This window comes from Aspergillus saccharolyticus (assembly GCF_003184585.1).
Source record: "Aspergillus saccharolyticus JOP 1030-1 unplaced genomic scaffold BP01scaffold_37, whole genome shotgun sequence".
NCBI classification, from domain to species: domain Eukaryota; kingdom Fungi; phylum Ascomycota; class Eurotiomycetes; order Eurotiales; family Aspergillaceae; genus Aspergillus; species Aspergillus saccharolyticus.
This window is the reverse complement of record NW_020290647.1, coordinates 88,246-109,161: the sequence shown is the minus strand read 5'-3', so window position 1 is coordinate 109,161 and position 20,916 is coordinate 88,246. Positions and strand designations below refer to the sequence as shown.

At 48.5% G+C, this 20,916-nt stretch overlaps 8 protein-coding genes across 8 annotated transcripts; 5 read left to right on the top strand and 3 right to left on the bottom strand.

Moving 5' to 3' along the window:
* Positions 1–1,563: 1,563 nt before the first annotated feature.
* Positions 1,564–3,125, bottom strand: BP01DRAFT_325844 (SSH4 family protein). The gene has a single exon (XM_025572868.1). It carries the CDS (start codon positions 2,708–2,710, stop codon positions 1,790–1,792), a length of 921 nt encoding a protein of 306 aa, XP_025428155.1. The 5' UTR covers positions 2,711–3,125; the 3' UTR covers positions 1,564–1,789.
* Positions 3,126–3,759: 634 nt separating this feature from the next.
* BP01DRAFT_368369 (uncharacterized protein) lies at positions 3,760–6,230 on the top strand (the record flags this gene model as incomplete). The annotated part of the gene is made up of 3 exons (XM_025576504.1): positions 3,760–3,861; positions 4,040–5,812; positions 6,192–6,230. The coding sequence occupies 3 exons, from the start codon at positions 3,760–3,762 to the stop codon at positions 6,228–6,230; spliced, it is 1,914 nt and encodes a 637-aa protein (XP_025428154.1).
* A 502-nt stretch (positions 6,231–6,732) lies between these two features.
* Positions 6,733–8,526, top strand: BP01DRAFT_359609 (putative Ras family GTPase (Rab4b)). The gene is made up of 3 exons (XM_025575724.1): positions 6,733–7,070; positions 7,141–7,175; positions 7,260–8,526. Exons 1-3 carry the CDS (start codon positions 6,823–6,825, stop codon positions 8,117–8,119), a joined length of 1,143 nt encoding a protein of 380 aa, XP_025428153.1. The 5' UTR covers positions 6,733–6,822; the 3' UTR covers positions 8,120–8,526.
* Positions 8,527–8,724: 198 nt separating this feature from the next.
* BP01DRAFT_359607 (NAD(P)-dependent alcohol dehydrogenase) lies at positions 8,725–10,242 on the bottom strand. The gene is made up of 3 exons (XM_025575723.1): positions 9,941–10,242; positions 9,733–9,855; positions 8,725–9,663 (listed from the first exon to the last, which is right to left on the bottom strand). Exons 1-3 carry the CDS (start codon positions 9,965–9,967, stop codon positions 8,737–8,739), a joined length of 1,077 nt encoding a protein of 358 aa, XP_025428152.1. The 5' UTR covers positions 9,968–10,242; the 3' UTR covers positions 8,725–8,736.
* Positions 10,243–11,337: 1,095 nt separating this feature from the next.
* BP01DRAFT_347250 (FAD-binding oxidoreductase) lies at positions 11,338–13,890 on the top strand. Its single transcript, XM_025573681.1, has 4 exons — positions 11,338–11,718; positions 11,799–13,073; positions 13,126–13,301; positions 13,356–13,890. Exons 1-4 carry the CDS (start codon positions 11,442–11,444, stop codon positions 13,446–13,448), a joined length of 1,821 nt encoding a protein of 606 aa, XP_025428151.1. The 5' UTR covers positions 11,338–11,441; the 3' UTR covers positions 13,449–13,890.
* Positions 13,891–15,095: 1,205 nt separating this feature from the next.
* On the top strand, positions 15,096–16,578 carry BP01DRAFT_137754 (uncharacterized protein). The gene is made up of 3 exons (XM_025570536.1): positions 15,096–15,141; positions 15,195–15,524; positions 15,612–16,578. The coding sequence occupies exons 2-3, from the start codon at positions 15,382–15,384 to the stop codon at positions 16,288–16,290; spliced, it is 822 nt and encodes a 273-aa protein (XP_025428150.1). The 5' UTR covers positions 15,096–15,141; positions 15,195–15,381; the 3' UTR covers positions 16,291–16,578.
* A 127-nt stretch (positions 16,579–16,705) lies between these two features.
* Positions 16,706–19,546, bottom strand: BP01DRAFT_385671 (WD repeat protein; the record flags this gene model as incomplete). The annotated part of the gene is made up of 3 exons (XM_025577622.1): positions 16,706–18,417; positions 18,480–19,231; positions 19,287–19,546. 3 exons carry the CDS (start codon positions 19,544–19,546, stop codon positions 16,706–16,708), a joined length of 2,724 nt encoding a protein of 907 aa, XP_025428149.1.
* A 640-nt stretch (positions 19,547–20,186) lies between these two features.
* BP01DRAFT_303778 (DNA-directed RNA polymerase core subunit RPB10) lies at positions 20,187–20,589 on the top strand (the record flags this gene model as incomplete). Its single annotated transcript, XM_025572135.1, has 4 exons — positions 20,187–20,222; positions 20,279–20,337; positions 20,405–20,491; positions 20,547–20,589. The coding sequence occupies 4 exons, from the start codon at positions 20,187–20,189 to the stop codon at positions 20,587–20,589; spliced, it is 225 nt and encodes a 74-aa protein (XP_025428148.1).
* Between the last annotated feature and the right edge of the window lie 327 nt (positions 20,590–20,916).

The following is a 20,916-nucleotide window of genomic DNA, read 5'->3' as shown; positions in this document are numbered from 1 at the left end:
ATTCAATACGGATTATGCGGCAGGTGCTCTGGTTTTATATACCCCTGAGAATCAACATTCCACTTAGAGACCCTTAGTGCCAAGCCTATACTCCGTAGGCTCCGCTCATGAAATGTAAGCATAGGGTAAGATCAAATGTGAGTAATTCGTAGCACATCTACTGGACACTATAGGCTGGTATCAGGCAAGACGTCAGGTGAAATGTTTCTGTTTGCTGCCCAGCGCACCCCCCTTCCTTTTGCAGTTCACCTACACGGTACATGGGGATGGAGGGTGGTGTTGGGCTGTGGGTCACCCTGAAGCTTGGCCAGGCCATTCTTACTTTCCCAGTTTCCCACATGAAGAGGCGTTCTATTCCGGAGTGCGAGTAAGTCCAACCTCCTTAGAAGGAAACTAGTAGTATAGTACTCCGTACGTAGCGGAATTAGGGTCCCCACCGGAGTGTCACTAGGCTATCCCATTGAGATCGCGATTTTGCAGTTATCGAAAACGAACTCCACTACAAAATGGGTGACTGACTGTACTCCGTACCTTTACCTGCAACCATTTTCAATCTCCACTTGGTCAAAGCTGTTTGGCTTGACTAAAGGCCCCGAGCAGAAATACCGGACGGTGTCCGGGAATACAGGCTCTATGCATGTACGTAATACACACAGTACGTACATACACAGTTGTAATATAATTCACCTATTTGCTGTAACTAGCAGTTCTAGAGGATAAGGATTTTTAACTAGTCAAAGCTAACAACCGCTTGATCCAGTAGAACTATAGTAGTGGCCAGAGACTTGAGTAGGTAGACATAGTCAGAAGAAGATGTACATCCTAGCATATGTGCATCAATTTGTATGTGTGTAACAACATTCTGTTACTAGCACTAGTTAGCTAGCTAACTAGGATGAATGATTCAACCTTGTGGCATTATACTATACAATATGTACTGTAGATTTGTTGGCCTGAAATCTGACCTACAACCCTACTGCCATCGTAACCCATATATTCCATGAGTAATATTTATGTTCCGAACTAAACCACTCAACGCCGCTGCTATACAAAGAAGTACCGCAAGAGTCGTCTTAACTTCAATTTGATTTCGAGCCTATCCAACTGATCGCACGCCATGTAAGATATGATGCATAGCATCCAACTTCTTCACGGCATTAGGTCTACGGAGTAGAAGCTGTAGATCTGACGTCAATCCTCGCACATGGGCTTCAGAAATATCAGTACCTGTTTCCAGCTGGAACCCCTCCTTGCCCCCTCATTGCCCGCTCTCCGCCCCTGCCTTGAATTACACCGTCCGTTGACAGCATCAGCGGAACTGTAGTTGAACTTCCCCCCGTGAACTGATGTACGTGTAACCAGCAGGGGAACTTCCAGCCAATCCTGTAGGGTATACTTCTAGAAGTACCAACCATCAGCATTATAGTGGTGTTCAATCATTACCATTACCATTACCAATTGCCTATCCTGCTTACCCCCGCCCTATTCAGGCTATTCTGCTGACTTGGCTTTTTCGGGGCTTGGGACCTATGTCGTTGACTCGTCAAGAAGGTACGAGTAGTTAGGTACCTTACATATTTTGCCTGTTAAGCTACTTGTTCAAATGTCCAAAACACGCAGTGTTGCAGAAGAACGAGTTTCTTCATGGCCAAAGCTAGAGTTATGTGCTTCCCTTCATGCGAGCATAAGGCTTCATGATTGAAGTGCATCTCAATGCTTTGCCTGGACTTGGATCGATTGCAACAGGACATGGAGACAAGCTGCAATATGCGAGGACAATGCGGTTTCGTCAAGTATGCTGTGGAGTCCATAACCAAGCTGTGGGATTGAATTCCACAGCGATATCTACCACCCCAAAGAGCCCTACAGCCCCGTACAGGTCGAAGTTTCCTTCTAGCTTTTGAACACCTCCAGAGTCCTCATCTCTTTCCTCCGCGAGATCCCAAGCCCCGACCTCATCTCCATCACGAGTAAAGAAGACAGAAACGTCGAGACTGTTTCTCTCACATGATCGAGGAAACACCATTCCTAGGCCGACGGTTTGTCCTTGACGAAACTCGCTTGTGAAAGTTTTGCCACCCCAGGAATCATTCACAAAGCGACATCCGTCATCGGAAAAAATGCCGAGACTCCCTCGCTCCCATCCGGGAGACCTCCAGGAGGGATATGGCTTAGCCACATATCCTATAGAGAAACCGCTGGATTCGACAAACCTACTATTGGACCTACCGCCATGGCCTAAGAATTTGACTTCGAAGTATATCAGCTTGGTCTTGTTTGTCCGCAGAGGAGAATCGACCAAGGCGAAGTAAAGAGGTAGATTGGTTGTTAATATCGAGTCACGATTCCTTGGATCCGTGGAGCCAGCCCAATGGCCTCGCGGAGCAACACGCACAATGCCATGAAATTTTGAGGGTTGAACTGGAATCAAATCGAACTGCTCCACAGCTTCGTAAGTAGCAGGAGAGGGCTCCACAGGGGGCTGCAATGGATATGCATTACAGAACTCGTGCGCACGCAACGCATCATGAGAGGAGGCATTGCCTGTAGACGAGTTGAGAAAGCCTGCTGCTGGCGGAGGAGGTAAGCCATCTGCCTCGACAAAAAACTCTTGCCAGGAATGGTATGGTGGACGAGAAGGCTCTGGGCCCCTGTCTGCCAGCGAAGAAGCGACAGCACATGCGTAGGTGGGCGGTGATTCTTGAGACATCTTTTCGAGTGTTTGCTCTAGAGGCTATTTTGCCAAAATCGGCGTCAAATTGTAATGCCTCTCATTGAAAGGCGTAGCGTATGGTCGCTTCCCGCTACTTGCAGCTTGCTCTTCCAGGAGTTAGTTGAAAGATGGTGACAGGTTAGGCGATTGTCCAAGCATTCACATCCTCTGTAAATTATTGTTGAAGTCGTTCATCAGTTGTCCTTCGGAAAACGTGAGGTCTATCTCCGTAGGTGGCTGGTAGCTTTGTGTTTCTCGGAGGGTGTTTTTATCTTTGAGCCCCACCGCAGATGTCAGGTGAGGAGTCGACACGAGCGAATGGCATTCAAAATAGGGAATATACCCCTAAACCACAGTGCGTACTGCACAACTGGTCCTGAGCCTGGGCTCAGAATGCGATACCAGCAACTCCTAGCATAATTGTTAATCTCGACTCACTTTATTGGTTGCTGTCGCATTTGTCGGTTGCGAGCGTCAGGGAAGATAGAACTACCAACCACTCATGTGCTCAAATTTCATCACTAGGTTGTACTCTCCGGTTCCTTAGGTACGTGGATCTAGACATAGTACTGCTATCTAGAGTGCATACGTCAATGCTCAGTTTAGCCCAGCAGCTTCAATACCTACCACAACAGTGAGTCTTTCAGCATTTCCTCGTCTTTCAGATGCTGCTGTATTACTCATGAGGAGCTCAGGCCAAGAACGGATAGCAGAAATGACAAAACCTCGATTTAGACCTCGACCGGCGTAGGATCGAACCTTTGCAGTCACCTGTTCTTGTAGGATCGGAAATTCGCGTCCTGCTGGCCTGCAGCTGGTAAGGCGGCTGAAACCGCTGCTGCAGTCCCCATTCGTTCAGCCCCCAACCTCATTATCTCGTGCTTATTGCTTTCATCATTCGTCCAAAGTCCCTAACACGTCCATCACCAGGGCGCGGAATTCTGTCTGGTGGTCGGCAGTGCCCATGAATGATTCAACCCAGACTGCTTCTCTTGTGTTCTGTAATCACTTCCGGCTGGCAACGCTCTATCCGAATCCACGTCCCAATGATGGAGCAGGATCAGAACAGCCAATCGAGTTGGAGGCCACGCAGGCTGTCCATCACTCATCAGATCCAGCGAGCACTTCGTCTCGACAAGCTTAAACATGTGAGTACCATGGCATTTTTGCATCAAGCTCACGTTTGTCACATCAACAAAGCCCTTTCGAACATGCCGAAGATGATTTGCCTGATGCCCTCCAAAAAAATCCCAGGACAGACGCAGTCAGATTCTAGAAGCTACTGCTCCAACAACAAGAACCGAGGTAGAAAAAAAAATCCTCCAGCGTTCAGAGTCGAGCGATTCAAGCAGGAGTGAGCATGCTCAATTGAGCAAAGGAAACGACAGACGTCACATTTCGATATCGATAGCTGGTGATGCAAGGGTCAAGAGACTATCAAAAGAAACACGCGTCTCTTCCGCCGACAACGCTCCAGCAATATTTGGAAAGAATGACTCAACCGAGAGACCTAATGAGTTACTCAGGGACGAAGAGAGACGGGCTACCAAGCGCCTGGAGGCAGACAGGACAGAGCTTGAGAAACGGCTTCTCAGGCTCGAACAGAACGAGGCAATCAGAAGCTCCCGACTTCTAAAAAGAGGAACCCGTCGTTTATCGAAAAAACAGCCTCTGGACCTATCGATCAGGGCGTCAAGTGTAAGTGCGGATGAACATCAGTCTTCAACTAGGCTTTCTTCCATGATCTCGATCTCGAGACGCTCATCGCAGTCCCGGCCGAGCTCGGCGGTCGAGGCTGACCGGCGATTAAGTCAACCATCAGCTAGCACCGTAAATTCAAGGTCGAACGTTGACTGGGATCCAGCGTCCCACGTGGGAATGAAAGTACCAGAGCGTTTTAGCACGGAAGTCTCGAAAGAGCTCAATGCGACAAATGCATTACTCTCATATCATGAGGGGAAGTCTATGCAGAAATCCACACAATTGACTGCAGGCTCTAATACGAACAAGGCCAGCGGAACATGGCAGTCTCGTGAGACAAACCAGGTGCCAATGATATATAGAAGAACGAGTGCTCTTGCACCAGAAACGTCAGAGCTAGCGGCCCAGGACTCATTAAGGACAAGTGACCTGGACCGGACCTCATTCTCAGCAGCTTTGAATATACAGGGAAGATGCCCTGGCCGGATGCCCTTGCCCAAACCCGCAATCACAGACACCAAAGACACCCACTCGAATTCAATCCCCAAGCAGCGAGAGCATCATTCGTCAAAAACAGAGTATCTGGCTGGAAGACCTCATACCCGTCTTCAGGCGACTTCATTACATGAGTCTTGCAAAACTATTCCAGCGAGGTCTTCATGTGGCAGACCTGTACAGAGGCGATATAGATCGTATCTGCCTTCGCCCCTGGCAGCGCCTTCGGTGAGTGGGTTGACTAGTGAACCAGTTCCAACCAAGGCAATCTCATCTAAGCTCCCAACTCAATTCGCCCTCGAGAAGCCGAACCAATGCCCCCCCAAAGCTTTGAGGGGTCCTGCCCCTGGCAGCTCAAGCTCAGTACTATTGCTACCCAGCAGTCATCATGGCCTTAGTGCGCCCAAAGAAAGAGCAGATTTTCACAGACCTTCATCTCGTGATTGCAACGGCGGACGCTCTACTTGCCCCCACAAACGTCCCCGCCCTATCTCCAATGATGACATGCATATTGATCAAGGTGAAGAAATTGATTTGTTGGCGCCACATACGATTGAGTCCCGTGAAACAAGAGAGATTCTTCACTCTCAGGCCTCCCTCGATCACAGTTCTGGCGCCAGGCTGAGCCAAACATGGACCATGCATAATCTAAGCTCCTATGGCAAACATGGGACATCCCTCACAAGGTCTAAGCCACCCTCCGGACCGCAAAATCCACAAGCTTTCTCCAAACCCTCCACTGATCAGCGAAAACGATTTGGTGGCTCCTTGTCCTCGTTGGACAATCCATCTCGCGAGCTACTGACAGATGAATACAACACGGCAGACGAGGGTCTATCTGTCGATTCATTATCAAGAGATGTGAATGATACTTTGACCTTGCAATCGGAAGTTCTTGGGGTTGTGAGTTCGACGTATGGCTTCAGTGCTGACTTTTCACCAGCAACCATGCAAGCACCGGCCACGATATCTGACTCTCTGCTGTCGCAGAGCAATAGCTCTGATGACCAGTCATTACTCTTTTGTGATCAGAATATTCGTAAGGTGTTCTTCATTTGTTGTGAGTGTGGGCACTGGCATGACATGCCTTCGCACAAGTGCTCAGACTGTCTATATGGCGGTGATCATTCCACTTTAACGAACCGCGATTGTTCAAAAAGGAAAAGCAAAGAAATTGTCATCGAGAGAAAGGTTGATCTTGCTATGCCCAGAAGTGGGCATTCGAAACAGACTACCAGCCGACAAAATTCTCGTAGTACATTCAATGCATTATCTATTTTAGCTACCCCGCTCCATGACTGCTGGTGCGGACACAGGATGAACCAGACATGCTGTCAAGTATGGGATACTGTTGTCCATATGCAGGAGAGATACCATTAAAGCTCGAGCGAAATCAATTGTTTGGCCCCTGTGGTTTGCAGAACACACCTCAGACAGTGCTTGGATACAGTACTTGCGTTCAATGATCCTTCTACGCAGCGTACTCTCATGGAATGTCTCTCGCACCTGAATCATTTTTGATCCACGTTTACCCTCAGAAGCTTGTTCATATCTTGAAGCACGGATGGAGTAATGTTTTGCTTAGTACCATCTCCCCAGCCCCACTCTCTCTTCTATTCAAGATATTGAGAAAGGACATGTGTTATACTTTGCACGTAGAAAAATGATCGCACCGTTGTGAACTGACATGGCGTTGTGAGATACTGGTCACTAGGCTGCTTTGGTACAGAGCCCATAGGCCGTATGAGGGGTACAGTAACTTACAGCTAGTAGCGAAATGGCCGGGCAAGTGACTACTCGTAACTCTCTGCCTTGCCTCGTTACCTCTTGCTTCCCTCACCTTCACAACATTCAAGCCATTCCCTTTGGATGGCCCTTGTTTGGCGCCATGGTGCGTCAAAGGACCTTCTCGAATGCTTCCTCAGCTGCATCTTGCCAGGCTGAGAGAAATCAGGTATGCAATTTTCTGGTTATGCCCCTTACGTCGCACACGGTCCTCTCCCACCTCAATTGGGAACGATGCAGTTGTCGCACCAGAAGCTGCTCATTTTTCATCAGGACTGACCGGTCGCCTTTTTCCTGTTTTCTCTCTTCAGGAGCTGGAGAGCATGTATGATTATTTGGCTAAGGTAATCCTGCTTGGGCCAAGCGGGGCTGGAAAGTAAGACCTGATGGAACTCCTGAACGCCTATCAAGTCCGTCACTCGCTTACACATGCGCCTTCGTAACAGGTCTTGTGTGCTACATCGCTTCGTGAAAAATGAATGTAGGCTTTCAGCTCCTGACTTAGCATATGTATAAATTCATCCCGAGCTGGTAACTGGCTTGCTAACGCTTTGTGTGCGTGTAGGGAGAGTGCTGTCCTCGCAAACAATTGGGGTGGAATTCTCCTCCCGGGTAGTCAAATTGGGCACTGGCTCACGACGAACAAGAATCAAATTTCAGCTCTGGGATACGGCTGGAACGGAGAGGTTTCGATCTGTCTCCAGGTCCTATTATCGAGGGGCCGCAGGGGCTATCCTGATTTACGATGTTTCCTCTCAAGCCTCATTTACATCTCTTCCGACTTTCCTGATGGATGCCCGTGCTCTTGCCTCCCCCAATCTCACCATCCTTCTCGCGGGAAATAAGGCAGATCTCACCTCTGATGCCACGCAACATAACGACGGCTTTGATGATAGCTCCCGGCCGCCTCCTACCCCGTCTAGCACCTCCAGCAAGCATTCTTCCTTTCCTCTTGACTCCACCGGCGGGTCCGTTCGCTCAATCACGAACTATGATTTAGAAACACGTCTGACAGCGACACGTGCTGTTCACGGTCGCGAGGTCAGCACGGAAAGCATGTCACGCTGGGCCGCCAAATCCGGTATCCCAGTAGCCGTCGAAATCTCAGCATATACCGGGGAGGGCGTGGAAGAATTGTTCAACCGGCTGGCCCGGATAATCCTTACGAAGATAGAGTTAGGGGAGATTGATCCGGATGATCCACAGAGTGGGATTCAATATGGGGATGGTGGTTTGTATGGTCCCAGCGCCAGTGACGGATCTAGTATCCGGAGTCGAGCGACACTCGATGATGGTTCTGTTCAATTGCGTCGCCGGTACAATAGAGCTGGGGCCGAGAACAGCCGAAGAGGTGGCTTCAGTGAATGGGAAGATATCTTCAGGTTGAGCGACTCTCATCGAAAGAAAAGTAGTCGATGTTGCTGACCCGGATTTATGCTTAATGCTGCCCGCTACTGCTTTGCTCGGGGGCCGAACACCCGAAATACCTCGAACTGAATGTCCCAATGCCGGCACTGCTGCTGAATCATACATCTCGTTCTTCGTACATCCTCTTGGGTATTTGAGATAATTAACTTAATCGCTTGTGTCCCAGTTCTTCGGGCAGGATTTATCCTAACTTCGCTCACAACGCCTCTCTTTCTATTTCCTCAGCAAAGATACCCCCATGGAAATCCCTGATTGTCTTCTACGATGTAGTTGACCTAATGATCTAAGGTTGTGTGCTCATACTGTTTTTCTGGCTTTCTTCAGGTTCCAGCCTAGCTCGATCTCTCGGAGGTTTTTTCTGGGCTAGTAAAATTATTCACTGCTGTGCAAATGGCAGCGCTGTGGCTTATACCAGTCACTTCAGACCCTAAGTTGATCATGAATGTATACCTTTCAATACACCTATTTCTCTAATATGAGCACGAAGGTAGTAAGGAGCAGGAGGGAAGTTTCAGGCCTTATGCTATCTGCGCAGAAAGTCGTCTGAACAATCCACCTGGAGCGACAAGTTCCGATGTTTTTGAGCGGTTTCAATTGATTTGGATAGCTAGGGTCTATGCGTCTATGCCAGCAATAAGTGTCTTGATGCCCTTTCCAGCCCTGACCTCTTCAAATGCCCGCTCTGCATCTTCGAACTTGACTGTGCCCGTGATTAAGTCCTTGACGTTCACTTTTCCTGAAGCAACGAGAGACACTGCAAGCTTATAATCGCCACTGCCATAACGAAAACTGCCTTTCACGTTCAATTCCTTGGTACATGCAGCCATGATGGGAAAAGTGATTTCGTTCCTACCCATGCCGCCTTGTACATACGTTCCGCCAGCACGGACGACATGTATTCCAGTATGCACAGACGGTTCTGCTCCGGATGCATCGATTGCTACATCTGCACCCGAACCCAGATCATTTTCCTTGATGATACGATCTGCGTTTTCCAATGGACTGGCTTTGAAAGGCTCGTACGTCGCAGTTGCTGCGTAGCTACCCGCGAAGTTGAGTCTGGGCTTCTGAATATCCACGGCGATAACCTTGGACGCACCGTACGCCTTTGCTACAGCGCAGCATAGAAGTCCCACTGGTCCAGCGCCAAATACAACCACTGATTGTCCAGGCTTGACATCGGCCTGCTTGACGATATGTACGGCGACACTCAGGGGCTCCATGAGTGCCGCCTCTTGCAAAGTGATAGTATCCGGAACCTTGTAGCAGAAATCCTCGGGCAGGATGTAGTATTTGGCGAGAGTTCCATCATAAGGGGGAGTAGCGGCGAATGCCATTTCCTCGCATAGATTGTACTTGCCTGATTTGCACGGCTCGCAGCGACGGCAAGGGACGCCGGGTTCGAGTGCAATGCGATCTCCCACTTTCAATTCGGTGACCGCAGAACCGACCTTGCTAACAATTCCTGACGACTCATGTCCCAGGACCATGGGTTCCTTGACAACGAATTTACCAATGGAGCCATGCTCCCAGTAGTGAACCTAGATATGCCTCTCGGGTTAGAAAAAGTTCCCGGACTGACCGTTCCAAATGCTATCGACAAACCGTACATCGCTTCCGCATATACCCGTGAATTTGACATTTACAAGGACATCGTGTGGTCCGTTCAAGTCTGGGATTGGACGGTCTTCGAATTTGACTCGATGAATACCTTCTAAGACGAATGAGAGGTTCTACATGATGATTAGCTTGCGTCAGTAATTGCTACCCTCCGCTCGCCACAAAGGTGTGCTTTTCACGTATATGTTTTATACTTACCTGAGCACTGGAAAGCTGGGCAGACATTGTGGGCAGATAGTGACACGAATGTAATGAGCCGATGATTAGCGGTGGTTGGTATTGATACAATCAACGGAGCTGTGAGAGATTCGGTGCCGTCGAACACAATTCGAAGTACTTTAAAGAGGTCAACAAACAAGTAGAACAAAAGAGAAGAAGAAAGTGTAGGGCTAGGTTGAGAGTGATGTAAAAAGAGAAGAAGAGCAGAAGGGACTTAAATACTCTAGCTTTCAACCGAGGAAGGATAATTGAGATACTGCCAGTGTCTTCTTACGTATTATTAGGTAGTTAATGGTGGGGGGACGGGTGCAGTAAACAGGTGATAATCTAATTCTCTTAATTGACCCTAAGACTTGTCCAACCCGGATCTGAGCCAAGAATTGCAGAGAAGGTCTCTTTCCAAAGTCATGATTCGAGCTAGAAGAATACTAGTACGGAGCACATACGATCTTGCGGAAGCTCATGGTGAGCAACGGCAGCGGGGTGAGAGGGCGCGGTACCACTATGGATCATGGATACTATAACTCGTGACTACCACTTATTCCGTACGGAGTACAGTAGTTATGTCCAGTCGACTATAGACCGAATGGGGAGAAATCCATGACCGTGATCTGTGGACCGTGGACAGCAGTGACTTCTACAATCCGGCAGATTACCTATTGGTGGACTTGAGGCAATTAACCGGTGGGTGCCTATTGGAATGATCCATGCAGGATATGGAGCAGGTATTTAGCCGGCCAGTCACCTACGGAGTAAAGTCGACCACGGAGTACTTACTCAGCTAAGTAATTACGGAGTAGAGTACTGTAGCTGTAAGAGCCCTGGGCAGGAAACCGCCTTCATGTTGAGGGAGGCGATGTAGCCTAGTACCTAACCTAATTACTTAGTAGTATCTACCTTCTTCAATCCCCGCTCATCTTTCTATGGCGTTATGTAATTCCTTTTGCACGGTATTCATCTTTCTGTTCTACAATACCTAAGAAATTAGCTATTGAACATTATAAATCATTAATTCTTCCATCTGCAGTTCACTGTCGGTAGGGGTAGTGATATCTTTGACCTATAGTACTTACCTCCGTCTTTGCGACTTAAATGCGTCACATACTTCTCACCGTAAAGTCCTCCGAATACTGCCAGGAATTGGCATGTAAATCACATCTCACTTTTGAGTCAGATCTAGATCTAAAAGAGAAGAAAATATCTATCTAGTAGCCGAGGACATTATATTCTTCCTCGTGGTGTTCCAATGGTCCTCAAAGTGTTGGCTGATTGGCGAGTCAAGTAAGTGGGCTACAGCTTGGCTTAGTCATGGATTTTGCAGCTCTGACTAGGTAGTTAGTCCTTTGGCCACGGCAAATGCAACATGCTCTTGCATGCTCAAGGATACCAAGGATTTCCACAAGTCTTTAAGCAATACAATGTCGAAATTCTGAAGCTTACGTTTGCTTGCACCCTTTCGATCCCCAATCTGGCATTCAAGATGATTAGGTCTTACCCCTTCCGTGCCGCCTGGGGGACGAGGCGCCTCGTGCACTCAAGTGTGCGCTTCGGCTGCACCAGGCTTGCACCGGTAGAGCTTCAGCGGAGAGCGTTTTGCAGATCTACCCGATGTGCCTCCGAAGAGAAATCTCAGCCTTTCAAACATCAATTATATGAGAGTACACAGCAGCGCCTCAAGAGAGAGCGTGCTGAGCAGGAGCGTTACTCAGCGTATCAGACTCAGTCCCAAGGTGGTCGCTATGCAGCAATGATGTTCGGTATGCAGATTATCTACTTCTATGAGACGTCTTCGTCAAATTCTTTTGTAAAGCCAGCCTATCTGATGCTACCTGTCTAGCATTGACCTTCTTCTCCACTGGGGCGTACTTCTTAGGCTCCTCAAAACCTGCGAGCCTGCCGACATCATCAACAAGTCCATTGTACGAGACAGAGCCACCAAGGCATAACGTCTCCACGTCGAACTTACAGGCTGCGTGGGCAGACTTCGTGGATGTTCTAGGAAAAGAGAACGTCTCTACAGAACACAATGACTTGGAGATGCACTCGGGATCTGACTGGTCCTCATATGTGCGGAAAAATGACGAAAAGCCGTTCCTTGTTCTCTATCCATCAACAACGGAAGAAGTTTCTCAGATTATGAAGATTTGTCATCGGCGTTTGATCCCCGTCACGCCATACTCGGGCGGGACAAGCTTGGAAGGACACTTTGCACCCACAAGGGGCGGTGTGTGCATCGACTTTCGTCGCATGGACCGTATCTTGGAGCTTCACAAGGGGGACCTGGATGTTGTGGTTCAACCTGCCATCGGCTGGGAGGAACTGAATGAGAAGCTCTCCGACGAAGGCCTATTTTTCCCACCAGATCCTGGTCCTGGCGCTATGATTGGCGGCATGGTTGGAACAGGCTGCTCCGGAACGAATGCTTATAGGTATGGAACCATGCGAGAGTGGGTGCTTTCTTTAACGGTTGTCCTTGCCGATGGCACAACCATCAGAACCAGGCAACGTCCGCGGAAGTCAAGCGCTGGGTACGATCTCACTAGGCTATTTATTGGCAGCGAAGGCACCCTTGGGCTCGTTACGGAAGCAACATTAAGATTGACTGTAAAGCCAAAAAGCCAGAATGTTGCCGTGGCAAGCTTTCAAACAATACAGGATGCAGCGGCGTGTGTCACCCGTGTGGTGGAGGAAGGCGTTCCCGTCGCCGGACTAGAGATCTTGGACGATGTCCAGATGAAATGCATTAATGCCAGTCAGACGACCAGCCGACGATGGAAGGAATCGCCTACACTCTTCTTCAAATTTGCAGGGACGCCAGTGGGAGTCAAGGAACAGATAGGTCTCGTGCAAAAGATTGTTTCATCATCGGCAGGGAAATCCTTTGAGTTTGCCCGCGGTGATGCAGAAATGCAGGAGCTCTGGAGTGCCCGCAAACAGGCTTTGTGGAGTGTGATGGCTATGCGGAGAGGGCCAGAAGACCATGTGTGGACAACAGATGTGGCGGTGCCTATGAGCCAACTGCCTGAAATTATTGATGCCACTAAGCAAGATATGACCGAGAGCGGCCTTGTGGCAGGTATCTGTGGCCACGTTGGAGATGGGAATTTTCACGGTAAGTGGTTTCTGCTAGTGTTCTTGAAAGCTCTTTTTCTGACCCTTTTCAGCGATCATCCTCTTCAACGAGGCCGAGAAAAGAGCTGCAGAGGCTGTAGTCCACCGTATGGTGAAAAGAGCTGTTCAGTTGGAAGGCACAGTGACAGGAGAACATGGCGTGGGGCTTGTCAAGCGAGATTATCTAGAGCATGAATTAGGTGAAAAAACCGTGGACGCAATGCGTCGGGTATGTAGCCCTTGTCGAGCAACTGCCGACGTTCCATTGACTGATAACCCCTAGCTTAAACTTGCTTTCGATCCCCTTTGCCTCCTCAACCCCGATAAAGTCGTTCGAGTGGAGCCGCCAACGGCTGGTGAGATGAAGAAATGGTAAGAAGAAGAAGGCTGCCTATAGAGCCAGGGGAACTATGCCAAAGTCTCGACAAGTGAAGACCATGGTGTTGCCTCGAATCTATGCGATATGCTCAATCTCAACCTCTCATGTGCAGTACCAGCGCGATTTCGCATGCAGCTTACACTCACAATCTCTGATCTCCTTCACGCCTGAAATGACCTTTGCCGTCTTCTTCTGACCAAAAATACACTGCCCCTGCCTCTTTGCAGCACCGAAATCGCGAGCATGCTCATAGGGCATGCGCCACTCCTGCATCTACAGACCTTGTTTTCTCACAATTGATTCGACCTTAGCTGGATGTGACTAGTGTCTGCAAGGCTTTGTTTTCGAGCTGGTGCTCGGCCATCTGATACAGCTGCCTATTTATCCAGTTGACAGATGCCGTGGGTTCGTTTTAGCTAAAAGTCGATGTTGTCTTACCTCCATATGGTCACTAATAACGTAGAAGAACTGTCTCCGTAGCGGATGGTCAGGCCTGCCACTAGCTATTCTGTAAGCATTTGATGTACTGTCAAACCGATCGGTACGTTCTAGGTTGAGAGTGGAGACTGTTTTGATGATATACTCTATACAAGGTACACCTTCCGTACTAGCAGAACGATTGGGTTAGTGTTTGTGCACTCTTGATATAGATAATCTGGTCAGGGCCTGATGCCGTCGATGTCGAAAGAATGATCATAGACATCATTGAGTGGGTACTAGAATGCCCACTCAAAAGGTGCCACAAATTTCACCTGGAAGGAGGGAATTAGTAAATAGTTTGTTTGTTTGTTGGCCAGCTCTCCTAACTAGTTCTTAACGCACAGTTCTGCATTGACTGACTAATGGAGATACTCAACTAACTAACCAAATAAGTTCGGCGTACGGATTACCGTACGTAACTTAAATAACCCTCTACATCCGTCGCTCCGCCCGCCCTCTCACCGCCGTCTTCCGGGCTTCCCCAGTTCTTCCATACTCTGCCCCCACCCCCTCTCCCTCTCTCCCAACCCCCCTTCTCATTCTTCCTACTCTCTCCCCCTATCTACCTACCATCCCTTCTCCTCACTTTCTGCTTCTTCCTACCACATGTCATACCTCTATCACCCTCAACCAATTCTTTCTGGCGCTTAGTTCCTGCTTGGAAGGTTTTCTAATTCTGGGTTCCATCTTCGGTTTGCTTATCATCATAGTCAACTATCCATACCACTGCCAAGCTGCATCGTGGACACTCTAATTATTTATCTGTACTTATCAGCTTCCTTTGGCACCCTTATTGACGTACTCCACTGGAATTTCTGGAGTGGCGTTCTCCTCACTCATGGGGGTTATATCACGCTTCTTTGTCCTCCGTCTTCTCTAGATGCAGCTTCACCACACCGAACCATATCTGTCCTTGGATATCCATCGTGAGAAGCACGCCGTGTTTCCGAGGCCCGGCTTCCTTATTCTCGTTCCTAAGCCTATTTTCCCCACGACAATGCCCTTGTTCAAGACCAACTAAACCCCTTCCGCAGTCGTGCCAGTGGCTCGGAGAGATTCCAGGCGACATCCAAGGCCTGTTGACTTATGCGGGTGCTTAACGTCTCGTCCACCTGGAACCCTCGCATTGTGAATCGATACAACTTCATACGCTCCTGATTATACGCAAGAGATTAGGGGGCGCGGATATCGTTCAGTCGGCTTGGATGCTGTGAGTTGGATACAGCACCGCAATGATAACCAGGCATTCTCAACACTTCCTAGCATTCCCTGCCACCATTGATTGTGTTTATCCTGTCTATTGAGAACGGACGCGTACAACTGTTCAAAGAGCTACATAACTTTTGTGAGGCGCAGGATTTGTCTTCACGACCTGTTCCTGATTTGAGTGTGGCTTGTGAACAGACTGGAGTCTCTACTGGGTCAAGCGATCAAAGCAGACGTCTCTAAGATGCCCCTTCTAACGAAGGCTTCTCGAGTCAGCTCTTTGACAGCATCTGATCCGCCCCGCACGAATGTGATGGTTGCGAACTTTGGGATGTCCACTTGCGGAGATTCCAGAGAAAACTTATACGCCTGCCGCAAGTACCCCACGCACGTCCCCTCTCAGACATCAACTGCTGGGGTTACACGTGCAAGTGTACCCATGTCAATACCTTCTAATCTTGTGCGCGTCGGTAGTCATGTCCCTTACGCGCCGCCACAGATTCAATCTTTCGAGTCATCTATATCTGGCAGCGTTGACTCCCTGAACGAAGGACCAACAGACAGTGAATCTCTGTCACAGCCTGGGCCTGAATTCTCTCCTTTGTCAATGCATGCCTCGTCCAAGCAAGCACTGCAGTTGTCACTACATGTCCAAGATGGTTCAGTAACAAAGTCACCCGCATTATCTCAGACTAACATCGCTGGCCGCACATCGTTCGGGTACTCACGAGAGAATGGCAGCACGTTGGAGACAACATCACCGGTATCGAGGTCATCATTAGATTTCGTTTTCAGGTCTAAGACTCGGAGTAGTATGGATCCTATCGCTCGAGCAGCTACAGTACAAGCAGCACGCCAAGCTTTTGAAGAAAAAGAGGCAGCTAAGACATGCAGAATAGAGGCTCAACAAATCAAAGCTGAGAAAAGGCAGATTCGGCAAAAGGAACGACACTGGCGAACTGCAATCGACCCGCAGAATATGGAAGCCATAAGTTATGAGAAGCCCGCGTCTGAGACAATGCAGCCTTCGGAGTTGCCGGGTTCACATTCGAAGGGCTGGAAATCGCAGTCGAAGAACACCTGGGTGCTTTTCCTGACGTGGTTTCGTACTAGGGTTTTCAAGCTGCAGAGGAGGATCCGAAGGATAGCCTGATACGAGACAAAAGTACCTAGAAATTCCTCTATCATTGCCCTGGTGTTCGCTTTCGCTTCCTACATGCTTGGATGATTCATGTGCCATTCTCTGAAACGCTAGCGCTAGAACTGGTTTGTGATTAGCTTCAGAAAACGGCCAATGCTCGCGACCAATACTGTGTTCATGGGCTTGATGTGCAGTGATTCTACTCCGAACCAATACACGGTGATGCAATTTATCCTAAAACATTCTGATTGTGATCATATATGATCTAAGAATCTCCCTTGTGGTTTGGCATGAAAGATTTGAGAGCGTGCAAAATTGACCAATAACATGAAAGCCCCTCGAACATGGATATAGGAAGCCAGTGGCAGAAGGAGTAAATGAACTCAATTTGATACCACCAGCGGGATGAATGTGAATAAATATATTGTTAGCCTGCAAGAGCTTGTACAACATCACGAAAGAGGAGGTTGGCTGGGGGCAGAACATATGGTGGTATGTCACCAAAAACACTAGCGAGCTGCGGCTGCGAATTCAAACCATCACTCGCTGTAGCTAATTGCTGCCCACTATCTAGGTCTCCCTCCGTTTGCTGTCCGAACACACTAGCCAGGCTGAAGTTCTCAATCTGATTATCTGGTAAAGCCATATGTGTAGGGTGAGGTACTAAACTCAGACAGCTGTACCTCTGCACCTTGACTTCAGCATCAACGATGATGAAATCGCCGGAATGTCTATCAGGGAGTAGAGCAACGGGAAAGCTGTCAAGCATGGATTCAGCAAGTAAAGAGAGAGTTTCAATGTCGTAAACCTGTATACGAGGTTCGATTCTCCGGCGTTTCTTTGACACGGGGTCCTTTTGCTGGACTTGTGCAACAATCGCGAACGTCTTTGTTTCAATGCTGACCGCTAACAGACGTGACGAACAAGGCTGTATGTTTTCCGAAACATCACTTGAGCTAAGGATCCTGACGGAATCATTCACAGTATCCCAAATGTACAGGGATCGTGTTGAAGTGATGAGGAGCTGCGAACCCAAAAATGCAGACCCGCACGGATCCCCCGCGTATAAACCAACCCTGCTGTAGCGAACGCTACAGTTTTGAGCATCGACTAGCATCGTAAAACCAGAATCCGCTAATAATGACGATGTCAGACAAACAGCAAGCACCGATCCGTCCTGCGAATAGTCCATGTAGGCCGCACCTAATCGTGCAGATTGATCCATGTCAAGATAGCTCTTTAAATCAATGGCAGTTCGACATTTCCAACTCTCTGACAGCTTTTCTGCACCTTCCGTCTTTAGGCCGCTGCGTTGCCTGACGATTGGGCACCAGAATCGAAGCACTGCATCAGCACCGACAGTGGCAAATTCGTAGGCGCAAGGCCGAGCAGCAAGGTCCAAAACCCGTGTAGGCCCCTTGCTCAAGAAGTGAGGATTATCAACTCTAGTCACTAACTCCCAGATCGTAGACAAGTTGTTCCATCGCCAGAATTTTAAAAAAGTCTCCTGATAATCGGTAGAAATGTGATCGCCATGAGCATCACGCGGGATGAGGGCCTGTACATCTCGAGCGTATGGGGTCCAATTATCAACAGTAGCCATCCATTTCCCGTCTCTCGAGAGGGACAAGTGACTCACATCCGGCGCAGTGATGTATGAGCCATCTGGGCTGACCTTCAAGGTTGTGATGTTGGTACGAGCAAGAGCTTGTCGTGAAATATGGGTATTGGAGCGGATGTCGTAGGTCTGAAGTGAACAAGCATTTGCAACGGTATGACCATCCGCGGTGATCTGGTGACAGGCCGGGACAGCTAGGAGAAGTTGGTCGGGATGCTTCGGATGTAACGCAGCCGCTATAGACCCGACTGACGAGAGCTTCTTGGTCGAGGCCCAGTTGTGAGGTTTGGTCGAAAGTGGACACAACTGCAAACCAGTAATGGTAGCAAATGGTTGCAGCTCTCGCGCAGATAGCACAATTATGGAATTGTCAGCTAATATGACTGCATAATAGTCGCCCATGGTGGAGAGAGCTATGTTGTAAATTGGGGACGAGAGGTGAGGTAGAAACTGCTTTCGGCCCGTGTCCAATTGCCAAATGACCATAACAGACTCATTTCCACCAGAAATGACATAGTTACCTGAAATCAAGGCGTGGTTAATCATTCCGAATCTAATCATTATCCGATTAATCATAGCTTACCATCCTTCGACCAGCGCACCACATTGACGGAACTCCTATGCCAATGCAGCCGCCTAGGTGTGAGACCCTTGCCGTTGCCGATCTCGTTCTGTAAAGAATTGAGAATATCATTGTATATCATGATAGAGCCCCCAGACTCACCCAACGCTAGGTCAACTTTGCCCGTAGTCGCCCGCTCCCCGGAACCCAAGGTCTCTGTTCGTTGTGAGGCTGTTTGATACCGAATATCAGCGGATGTAATACTAGTGGGCAACGTTAATTCGCTCCAGGTATAGCAAACAGATGCTGAGTCTTTAGTATGCTTCTGAGAGCCGAGAAGAAGGTTTTGGCCTCCAAAGGCAACCAACATTCTACCCTGGTAAGCAGCTCTTAGATGTGTGATTTGGGCGTTCGTGGTCAGCAATGAGGTAGTGCGGAGCTCTTCATGGCTTGGATGCTGAAGGACAATCTCCTTCTTTGAGTCGCCGCGCTCATGAACGGAGAACAGGGCATCTATTCCAGACGGATTTGAACAAAGGTCGATGCAAATCGTTGGCCGGGAGGCACTCCGATAAGAGATCTGTTGGCCGGAGAACCATTCCCACTTGCTCACAGAGCCAGTGGAGCTGAACACGTAGAGGTGATCTGCATTCAATGGGGAGAATTTATAACCGATTACACTCTCGCAAGGTTTTAGCGTCAATACGCGAAAAAGTCGCGAACTTGCCACTGAGTAGATGTGGACTGCTGTTTTGAGACCAAGAAAAAGGTATCTATCACGATCATGGTAAGCGAAAATTTCGACATGCAGGCAATGACTTTACTCACTTGTCATCCGGAGTAAAGAGCGGGTCGGACTTGCCAAATTTCCCAGCAGCAATACCAGAGAGGAACCAGGAGTTTGAAACAGTTCTTTGTTCTCCATCCCAAGGCTCAAGAACATCTTCCGGGAGAGTGACAGGATTTAATGCCAGAGCCTCCGTCCTCGGTGACCTAATAGTCCTAGAATGTAAAGAGTCGTTGATCTGATTGTCGATAATGGATGTGCGTCGGCGCTTGACGCGAACACTATCGTCGGTCAAGGCCATCTTCCTTCCGACCACCTCGCTTGTATGCGATGTTTTTGAAGGTTGTCTATGTTCCAAGCCAGGCATTGATGGACTTCAGTAGGGAAAATATGACCGAAGACGGTTTCCTTAAGTTAAATTTGCTGTAAATTATCCTCTCGATGGTTGAGACCGAATGGCATAATTGAGGTTGTGTAGCCGGCAAAAATCGAAAGACAGGCTTCGCACCTGCTTACTGTGTACTGCCTTTTTTTTCTCCCTACAGCTCCTTACACTGCGGGCTCGCCTGGTTCTATGCCTAGTATGTACTAGTTCTATAATCTCACAGCAAGCACTAAAAGGCTTTCGGCTAAGCGCCTTACTGGAAAAAGGAATTAGTGGGGCCAGGGCTTGTCAGCGCTGGCGAATAATGAAAGATGGCGCATCCATCAACGAGAGACAATTATTCCTCAACTGCGGGAATCACTTCAAAAGACCGTCTGTGGAGATCACAGAAACCGAGGAATTCTTACCACCTGGTAGCTACACACCACAACAGTCCTTTCGCTCATACACACACTACCATCATCTTCTTTCTTGGAGACTAAAGACTAAGGACCGCTCTCCGTCAGAATCCTTTACCTTCGATAGTCTTTCTCGTCTTCGAGACATTTTTGACCAAATGATCATCCCGGTCCGCTGCTTTTCTTGTGGCAAGGTATTTGGCGATGCATCCTGCTTATCTACAAGGCTCTAACCAACCTGCAATCATAGGTCGTTGGGGATCTGTGGGAACGTTATTTGCAGCTTCTTGACGACGGCACCCCAGACGGGTAACTTTCCTCTCCCATTATGCTCCCCTGTGCGATGTGAACAGATTTTTAACGAAATATATCCAAGTGATGCTATGGATCAACTTGGCTGTAGAAGGTATTGTTGTCGTCGGATGATCATGACTCATGTCGATTTAATAGAGAAACTTCTCAGGTTCGAGCACAAAATCGGGCTTACGCGAAACTCGGAAGCTGACCTTGTTCTGCAGATATAATCCCACCGAGAGAGATCGGGCCAAATCTCAGATATGAACCATTTCAAATCAGATTCGACGACTTTTCCAAAACTTTAGCTGCCTCAGTCTTGTCGCAATAACTTCTTTCAAACCCTCTGGATATATCGGTTTTCTGCTCACTCCTCTCAGCGCCCAGAGACATAAATGAGGCTTCCACATCTACCCCTCTTTATGTTACCGCGGTAGGCTTCAAATTTTCTGGAACTTTCTCGTTTTTGGTCTCCAATGCTTTTCTAGTTCTTTCCAGCGTTCCTTCTCTTCTTTTGCTCAAGTTTTTCCGGTCATCTCGGCAGTCTTACGTCACGGTCTTGTTAGATATTCCTTTCATGAATGTGTTTTCGAG